At 36.3% G+C, this 10,680-nt stretch overlaps 1 protein-coding gene across 1 annotated transcript in view; it reads left to right on the forward strand.

Moving 5' to 3' along the window:
* The window catches only part of LOC110456442 (activating signal cointegrator 1 complex subunit 3-like), a 356,696-nt gene that overhangs the window by 172,274 nt on the left and 173,742 nt on the right, over positions 1-10,680 (forward strand). Inside the window, exon 32 of the mRNA XM_021507214.1 lies at positions 6,548-6,793. Coding sequence (XP_021362889.1) covers positions 6,548-6,793 — 246 coding nt within the window. The remainder of the gene's footprint in view (positions 1-6,547; positions 6,794-10,680) is intronic.

Raw genomic sequence — 10,680 nt, forward strand, 5'->3', positions numbered from 1 at the left:
TACAGCTGTAGGTGTGAACTAGACAAATGTATGATGGGATTATAGAAATGCTGTTGCTCCTAATCGTACATTGGGTGACTAGCGTGAGAGATTAAGTACCTTGGAGTCGGTAACTAACGCTACTTAATTCTTCAGTTATTTATTCATAAAAGAGGAGAAGATTTCTGGATGCCTTGTCACACAGAGGTATCTGTCTCCCCGATCCTAGTGAATAAGACATGAATAAGTCATGAGGTGGCGCCGCTAGAGGATATTGAGACACAGGAATATGGTGCATACAGACTATATACAAGTGTACCATTTAAGTACACCTGGGAAACTGATCATTGTTTGAAGTAGTCTTTATCATTTTAGCAGTCTTAATCAGAAGTATTGCCATTTATACTGGTCGCTGATTTGTTGTCCAACTTTTTAAAATTTTTGTTATCAAGATCTCTCAGAATTATGTGAAAGACTATATAGATAAAGTCTTTCTTTTAGCAGGGAGGGGGATCCTTTAGTATAATATAATAAAGTTACTTTAATTTTCAAATGTTTGGATTTGTTTTTTAGGAATTGTGTGTATGATGTTGCTGTATGAATTAATTAAAACCAAGTAGAGTAGGAGATATATACACCGGGCACTGTGATTGGACTGATTGATGGTGATGCTGGAACCAAGCAGTCTTATCTTACTAGAAAGTGAATTATTACCAGCTTTATAGAGACGATCAGACATGTTTTTGTGAGAGTTGATAAGCATGGATTTTGAGAGAAAAGTGAAGTACGGTTTTATGAGGGATTATAAGTGGATTTTATTTTGAGAGATGAAAAGCTCTGTTTTTGTGAGAGTTTATAAGCATGGATTTTGTGAGAGATGAAAAGCTTGTATTTTTTTTGTGATAGTTGATAGGCATGGATTTTGTGAGAAATGAAAAGGATGTTTTTGTGAGAGTAGATAAACATAGATCTTGTAAGAGTTTCTGTGAGAAAGAAAAGAATGAATTTTTTGTGAGAGGTCGATAGTTATGGAGATTCAGGGCTTTGCAGAAATCCAAAATGTTGATACTTGTTCTGAAAGTGACTTGCAGGGACTTGCCTGGTCTGAAACATTAACCTAATTTGATTGAGTTAACTAGAAAATAATTAGGTTTTAGTCTCCCTACAGTTCCAGCCAAATACGGGATGCCTTGGGTTATTGGCAGTGGACTCTGATATGTGATAGAGTTCTTTCGTATATTGAAACCAAAATTGTCTTCTAAATTGTACAGAGTACCTCAATACTATACGACTATAAGACATAGGATCATGTCAAGGTTGTGTACGTAACCTAATGTAAAAAGTCATTTATTCGTGAGCGTGATGGTTACTGACAAGTTGTAGGATTCATGACACTAACAACTCCATTACGTTGAAGATTTGTCTTAATTACCATGCCTCCAAACTCATGAAATGGACCTTCAGTTCCAATACTGACAGAAGTATTGACGTTCTGTACACGGTTTTTGTGGCAGCATTACTGTGACCAAATACTGTTATTTACCATCTAAATTGGTAATGAACAGCCCCACTGGGTTTCATCGACTCAAATCCTGCCATTAGCATTTTACATCAAGATAGGGAAATCCCAATTATTTTTAATTTCAAATTGTCTGTTTTTCAAGAATCAAAGGGAACATATTTGGAAGGAATCTAGATGAAAATATAAATAGAAGGAGACATCTTGTTTTACGAACATTTGTGTAACCCATTAGGAAGGAAGACCATCTGTCTATGTTGATGAAAATGGACCTGGTGAGTGGTAGCACTAAAGGTCACATCCTGTTGGCCATTGATGGGGGCTGAATTTTAGCAAAGACAAGAGTCATGTCCCTTGACAAGTGTATTTCCTGTGTCCGTACCATCATCAGTCACTGGTATATCATTGGACTGTGCAGCTGGAGGTTGTCAAGGGTACAGTACAGGTGCAAGGGTGTCTGGAGAAAGATGCCTGGAGACATGGAATACGCAGGTTCCCGTTGTTGATGATGCTGTCCTTGTATGTAGTCAGAGGTTGTGCGTACCCTTCAGTGGTGTTTGTATACTAAGTGATGCTGTCCTTGTGTGTAGTCAGAGGTTGTGCGTACCCTTCATTGGTGTTTGTATACTAAGTGATGCTGTCCTTGTATGTAGTCAGAGGTTGTGCGTACCCCTCAGTGGTGTTTGTATACTAAGTGATGCTGTCCTTGTATGTAGTCAGAAGTCGTGCGTACCCCTCAGTGGTGTTTGTATACTAAGTGATGCTGTCCTTGTATGTAGTTAGAGGTTGTGCGTACCCTTCAGTGGTGTTTGTATACTAAGTGATGCTGTCCTTGTATGTAGTCAGAAGTCGTGCGTACCCCTCAGTGGTGTTTGTATACTAAGTGATGCTGTCCTTGTATGTATAGTCAGTGGTTGTGCGTACCCCTCAGTGGTGTTTGTATACTAAGTGATGCTGTCCTTATATGTAGTCAGAGGTTGTGCGTGCCCCTCAGTGGTGTTTGTATACTAATTGATGCTGTCCTTGTATGTAGACAGAGATTGTGCGTACCCCTCAGTAGTGTTTGTATATACTAAGTGGTGCTGTCCTTGTATGTAGTCGGAGGTTGTGCGTACCCCTCACTGGTGTTTGTATACTAAGTGATGCTGTCCTTGTATGTAGTCAGAGATTGTGCGTACCCCTCAGTGGTGTTTGTATATACTAAGTGATGCTGTCCTTGTATGTAGTCAGAGGTTGTGCGTACCCCTCAGTGGTGTTTGTATATACTAAGTGATGCATTGCTGCTGTTCCTGCTGTTTTGTGATGGGTAATAGCACTTTACTTTTTCTAGGTTAATCAAATGTCACAGAATTCTAAACTTGTTTCCAAATATTGTAGTGGTACTCGGCAAACAAACATTCTACGTGTGTCATCCAATTCACAGATTTTATTTCAATACGATATTTGTATGAAGTTTTCATGGCCAAAGATAAACCTTTTAGGAGTGAGCCGCAATAAGGGGTTCCATTGGTTTAAGTTTTCTTTTGGTAACTGGAATTCTCAGAATCAAATATTTTCATTGATGGAAAATTCCTTAAGGTGCTTTATCAAAATCATGAATTTCCTGAACACCTCCCTCACCCATTTTCCCCTGGGGATAACATTAAATTAATAATTATTGATATAGACAAAAATAACCTTTTTGAGAATATTTTCAGTTTACCTGAACCAAAAGCTCATTGGTGGCTTAAAACTATTGTCATCCATCTTTATCTGTCATTATCTATTGTCCGTAATACGCCGTCCATTAGGAATGAACAATTCTGACTTCTTATGAATCACCAAAATGTTGGAGTCCAAACTAAGAGCAAATGACCCGTATGAGGTTCTGATCAAGTGTTCTTACATTTTGGACTGATCCAAAACTCAAAATACCAACTCTGGCTACATTCTGATTGTCCGAGACATTTTTTAAATTCATCTAAAAAAACTACTGCAGCTGTTGACTCCAAACTTAATTAACAAAATTAATGTTCCTTATGTGATCCTGACCAAGACTTTTTTTGTGTAGATCCAGAATTAAAATGACCATCCTGGCCTCTGATTGGCTAAAACATTTTCAATTTATTCTTAAGAACAGCTACTGCTATTGAGGCCAAGTGTGGTGAAAATGGTCCTTATGTGGTCCAGATGAGGTTCTTATTTTTTTATCGATTCAAAAATGAAAATGGCCAACCTAGGCCTTAGTGACTGCTGTGACACTTTCAACGTCTTCTTCAAAGAACTGATGCAGCTATTGGCTTCTGTCTTTCTATACATGTTTTTATCATATTTTGGTCAAATGTTCTTAGCTTTTGCCTTATCTGCAGTCCAAAATGGCCACCCCAAACCAAGCTATTACATCAGCCAAACACTAGCTAAAAACTCATTTTCATAAGTTGCTCCACACTGTATAACCTTACTATTTGATATAAATTCAGACACACTGTACAATTACATTGGTATGTTTAATATCAACATTTTTGTAAAACAGATTTAAATCCCTGTCCCAAACCATAATTAACCGCAACATTCAGAATATTCTTGGTGACAGTTTAGGTCCCTGGGTGTTTAGGTCCCTGGGTGTTTAGGTCCCTGGGAATCTTAAGTTCTGCTTATTTTGAGTGGAAATTAATTGATCTCTTTGGGATAGAAGGTTGATTAAAATTAAAGCCTTGACCCTCCTTAAGGGCTGCATACAATGTACATGTCTGTCTTGTTTCTTATATGATTATTTCCACATTGTGCTGCAAATTTAAAACAATAAAAAAAATATTACGTTACAACTCAGATGATATTAAGGCCCATGGGCCTCTTGTTTTTTATTACATTACGAATCAGATGATATTAAGGCCCATGTGCCTCTTGTTTTTTATTACATTACGACTCAGATGCTATTAAGGCCCATGGGCCTCTTGTTATTATATTACAACTTAGATGATATTAAGACCCATGGGCCTCTTGTTTTTTATTATATTACAACTCAGATGATATTAAGGCTCATGGGCCTCTTGTTTTTTAGTATATTACTACTCAGATGATATTAAGGCCCATGGGCCTCTTGTTTTTTAGTATATTACGACTCAGATGATATTAAGGCCCATGGGCCTCTTGTTTTTTATTACATTACAACTCAGTTGATATTAAGGCCCATGAGCCTCTTGTTTTTTTATCACATTACGACTCAGATGCTATTAAGGCCCATGGGCATCTTGTTTTTTATTACATTACAAGTCAGATGCGATTAAGGCCCATGGGCCGCTTGTTTTTTATTACATTACAAGTCAGATGCGATTAAGGCCCATGGGCCGCTTGTTTTTTATTACATTACAACTCAGATGATATTAAGGCCCATGAGCCTCTTGTTTTTTTATAACATTACGACTCAGATGATATTAAGGCCCATTGGCCTCTTGTTCTTACTTCAAAGACTTTCTAAGCTTAACAAATGTTTATTTCCTAATCCAACATAAAAGAAATCTCTGAATCAGTCATTTCTTTGAAAAAAAATCTTGGTCAAGAACATGAGACTGTTTCTAACTATCAATTTGTTTGAGTGAAGTGGTTAACATGTTTGCTCTGCTTATTAAGCCTTTAAGCGAGGCTGTAACACAGGCAATTGCATGATCGGATTAAACGTATGGAAATTCAACGGGAACATCCTTTTATCTGGCTTAATAATATTACAGAAGATAGAAAACCATTACTCCCCAAAAAAAGACTATGCATGATCTTTACCTGTTAAGGGCCTAAGTGGTCTTTGCTATCAATTTGTGTTTTTGTTGAGATGGAATTGCTCGATGTATATGGTCTCCATGGAATTCTCTGGAAATTTTAATTTGTCGGTGAATTAGCACACACTAGTTAGAGACATTAGGGTCAAGGCCTACCATTAGGATCTGTCTGCTACTCATTTTAAGGTTGTTAACATATTTGCAACAATTATTCCGTTGAGAGAGTTGAGAGAAAAAAATCCAAGCTTCGATTTTCTGAGATTGATGGAGATCCGGAAATTGCTGATATGTTGAAATGTCGGCATGCAGCCATCGATCAACAGACAACTTTCTGACATTTGGGATTCCGAAATGATTTACCCCAGAGGACAATTTAATTGTTGAAAACTTGCTATTTATGGTCACAGATATCAATTTTTGAAGTCATTCTCACATACGCTGAATTCATTAAGCTGCAAGCTGGAAACAGAACTGTTATAGCCACAACAGAAGTATTGCAAACAATTGAAATTTTCACTTGCTAAATTAGAAACTCAATCATCGAAGCTTGTTTCTTTTTATCACATATTGGTGAGTGAACATCTAAACAAATTAAACTGAGAACAGATGGACACACTCATTAAAGACAAACACATTGATGATACATAGAGGACTAAGTACAAGGATAGCTCTTGGACAGTGTCTAATTGTTAAATATCAGTGGTATAGTTTTCCAGAGAGGCAAACAAATGTACTTGTAGGATTTTTTGTGTGAGGGATATTTTAACCAGCTTACTCTTAAAATTAATATGTATTTTGCCAGAAGGGATGTGTTAGTTTCCAGTCCAGGTGACAAGAAAAACAAGAAAAAGTAAATAAGAGGAATATGAGATTATACATAGCAATAAACAAATTACCTGTGTTACTGTTACATCTATAAGAAATGATGTTTTGAAATTGAAGATTTCTTCATATAATGTCTTTATATTTTCAAAATCACATAAAAAGTCACTGTCAATTTAAGTTACTTATAAAATGTGGTTTATTATATAACACATACTCTTGGTGAGCCTCAGATTCAAAATCTGGGGTAAACACTTTTCTCAAGATTGAAAACCAAGGTTAATATTACTCAAAACTATTTTTTTAAGTCATTTAACCAATTCTTTTCTGATTTAACAAAGTGTTTCTCTGCTTTCCTTTTGGATACAGAAGTGCCAGCTGTTGATGGAATCAGATGAAAGTCAATATTTTTTTTTATTAAATGACAAGTACAAATGTGAGCTAGTAAATGATGAATACTTTTATTTGGTTACAGATGGAGAATTTGATCTGTGGGATACGAGACACCAACCTGAAACTGACATTGGCATTTGGAATAGGTATCCATCATGCAGGTCTCCAGGAGCGTGACAGAAAATCAGTAGAAGAGCTGTTTGTGAACCAGAAAATACAGGTAAGACTGGCATTACTGGTAAAACAGAAAATACAGGTAAGACTGGCATTACTGGTAAAACAGAAAATACAGGTAAGACTGGCATTACTGGTAAAACAGAAAGTACAGGTAAGACTGGCATGACTGGTAAAACAGAAAATACAGGTAAGACTGGCATTACTGATAAAACAGAAAATACAGGTAAGACTGGCATTACAGGTAAAACAGAAAATACAGGTAAGACTGGCATTACTGGTAAAACAGCAGCTGCTGGTAAGAATTTCAGGTAATCATACTTGCAAACTTTTTGAAATTTCTATGGGTGAAATTGCCAGTGCTCAGAATTTAAAGCATAAATAATATGTGTGTACATACCCATAGGACAATAATAACACTTTTAAACGGCATCTTTTGAGCTGTTTTTTCAGATGAAATCCTCAGATCATAACAGATAGGAATAGTTTTTCAAATTCACTAGTTGAAAATGCTCATTTATAGGGTCCAAAATTGTGAGTCTCCCTCCGAAATAGGGAGAGTTGGCAAGTATGGGTAATTATTGGTAAAACTATACAGATCAACCAGACTTTATTTCAGTAATAAATGGCATAACTTTAGTCTGTATATAATTAACTAAGCACCAACATTAATCATATCCCAATATAAAATATTTCTCTCCCAATTATCTCCCTTGATGGAATTCTTATTGCCCTACATACTGGATCTCAAACATACTTGTTTTGTCATCCTCTTTATTTGAATGTGAAACAGACAAAGCGTACAGTTTGTGTATTGGTCTTTCTTTACACTCATCAGGCCATTTGAAGAGTTCAGGCTTGTGATTTCATTCAAATTTGTGTCTAGTTTATGATTTGCACATACATACTCCTTTGCAAATGTAGTCCAAGTAGAGAGACTACACATCAGGTCGCTCCGGAGACTACACATCAGGGGTCGCTCCGGAGACTACACATCAGGTCGCTCCGGAGGTTTCTTCTTGTCAACTGGGTTCCTGCTCCTTGATCAGTCCTAGGGAAACACTAAAGAATTGTCCATTGTGGTAAATGCATCAATGACAGTGTTTGGAGGCTTAGTGTGATGTCTGTTTGGATAAGAAGTTCAGTGAACTGATTTCATGGAACATAAATGTGTGGAAAGTTTGGTTCTGCATGGCTCTATACATGCAGTCTCTTTGAAAGTTTCTGTAATCCCAGTTGATTTGTGTGATTACAAACAATTTGACAGTTGTCATGTACATTCAGAAGGAGGGCACCAGATTGAATGTCCCGTGATCTGCCTTCCTCTCTCCGAGGAGATACATTTGACAATTCATGTCATGCATTTTCCATGCAAGTCAAACTTTTTAGTGGATACTCTGATCTTCAACATGGTACGCTGTCAGACCTCAGATAGATGCATGCCACTGCCCTGGAAAATTGAGCTTTCATCTTTTGTCTCTCTGGTTCCAAATCAATGCAATGGGTTGGTCAGTAGCTGCTCTTTGTCGTGACTGGAATGGAATGAATGCTGTACCTTTCTTCTGTTCTGTCTAGTGACAGTGTACTTAAGGAAGTTCCAAGTGACTCCGGTTCTCGTCTTTGTTGTACTCTTCTTTGGCTAAGGCTGCCTTGGTTCCTGGAGTTGTTGTTTATTCAGCCCTGGATGAGACAACCATGTCTAGAGATCCTCTTCCCACATTCATAGAGGCTAGCTATCAGTCATGAGGGGACCTGTGATCAGTCTGTTGCTGTGACCTGCCAGACGTTATTCATATTTTAAGGATTCACAGACATTTTGGTGAATCACTTCTTTTAGTTTAAACATATTTTATTTGAAAAAATTCAAATGGAATTGGACACAAGTTAAACAACTTAGAAACGTCCTCTTCCATAAACTATTACACAATGGTAACATACATATATGGCAGCATTTCATGAACAGTTGATATAAATATTATATATACATATTTATAAAACTTAACGTTAATGTATACAGATGGAAATATGCATTTCCCTTATATCAGTACTAGTTCAAGGAATTTCACTTAAAATGGCATAGATATAGTATGAATGTCATACCTAACAATTAAAGTATGTACATGTATAATAAAGCATAGTGAATAGATACAACTGAATGTTGGAACCAGTTTCTGCATGTAAACCTCAATTTTTTACTTAACATTTCATTTGACTAATAATGATGATTTGTCTTTATTATTTGATACTGAAGCAGATTATGCAAAACGATTCGTGTTTTTGATATATTCTTGTACAAACAACCGTATATTATCATTATCAGTCTGGTTCAGATTAATAGAACCGTTCAACAGTACATCTAGATCAATGACTATATCATATCTAGACAATTGTCTGAAAAGTATATCCCGACACTGGTTGCATATATTACATTGAAAAAAATAATGAAAGTGGTTCTCTATTGAGAAAGAACAGTTACATGCTGGTGATAAGACTAAATTACACTTGAAAAGATCTGCATTCAACGCGCTACAGACGTGACGGAGTCTAGTATGTATCATATCAAATTTTCTGTTACCTACAGACAGTTTAGTTACAGGTTTGTTTTTTCTAAAAATGCTATGTTTAAATCTTGACACTGTTTCTAGAGTTCTAGTTGAAATATCTAATGAATTCCACATTCTCAGGGTACTGGAGATAAACGATTTTTCATACAAAACTAGTCGACACTTGGGTAATACATAATCTTGACCATTTCTTAAATTATATCTACTAATGTCCTTTACTTTATTGGGTACAATGTCGTTTAGGTAAGAAGGAACTAAATTATGGTGCATTTTGTATAATAACTTTTTTTTTTGTTTCCGTCTGTCTTCAAGTTTTTCCCAGTCAGTTTCACTATACAAAGACTGTCTACTAGAAAATAAAGGCAAACCCTGTAACTATTCTGGCTGCTTCCAGTTGGACTTTTTCTATTTTATCAGAATCTGCATTGTTACAACCATCCCACACTTCACTCGCATATTCTAAAATAGGTCTGATGAATACAATGTATAATTTTGATAAAATTTCTTTATTCACGGTAAATTTCAATTTTCGTAAAACAGACAAATGTTTATGTCTGATCTGGCAATATGCAAGATATGTGTTTCCCACTTGCCATTTTCATTTAAAGTTACCCCTAAGTGTTTGTGTGTAACACTTTTGTCAATGTTGTGTTATTAAAAATCAAGTGAACATCAAGTCTTTCTAAAGAACCATTAAAAACAACTACGTCTGTTTTATTAGGATTAAAATTTACATTCCATTTCTTCGACCAGTGATCAATAACTGCTAAATCATGCTTTGGTTATTGAAATTTCTGCACTATTATTTGAAGAATATGCGAGTGAAGTGTCGTCAGCAAACATTCTTGACACAGAACCTAGTGGTACACCAGCATTTACATATCCTGTGTAAGAAAAAGCTTCACGTAAACATACCATTTGATTTCTACCACTTAAATAATCTCTCAACCAATTATAAATATTGCCTCTAAGACCATATGCTTTAATTTTTAGCTCACCTGGCACGAAGTGCCAAGTGAGCTTATGCTGTGGTGCGGCGTCCAGCGTCCGTCCGTCCGTCTGTCCGGCGTCAATATTTTACTTTAAACTACTTCTTCTTAATAACCGAATAGCCTAGGGTGATGGTATTTGGCCAGAAGCAAACTGGGATGAAGGGCTACCAAGTTTGTTCAAATAAATGACCTTCATCTATTTTCAAGGTCACAGGGGTCAAATATGTTAAAAACTTGAAACAACTTCTTTTCAATAACCAAACTGTCCAGGAGATGATATTTGGTCAGTAGCATGCTAGGGTGAAGGGCTACCATGTTTGTTCAAATGAATGACTTTCAATTATATTCAAGGTCACAGGGGTCAATTGTCTTAAAAAAACTTTAAATAACTTCTTCTGAATAACCAAAATGCCCAGGGTGATGATATTTGGCCAGTAGCATGCTGAGATGAAGGGCTACAAAGTTTGTTCAAATGAATGACCTTC

This window comes from Mizuhopecten yessoensis, unplaced genomic scaffold (assembly GCF_002113885.1).
Source record: "Mizuhopecten yessoensis strain PY_sf001 unplaced genomic scaffold, ASM211388v2 scaffold8745, whole genome shotgun sequence".
Classification (NCBI taxonomy): Eukaryota; Metazoa; Mollusca; class Bivalvia; order Pectinida; family Pectinidae; genus Mizuhopecten; species Mizuhopecten yessoensis.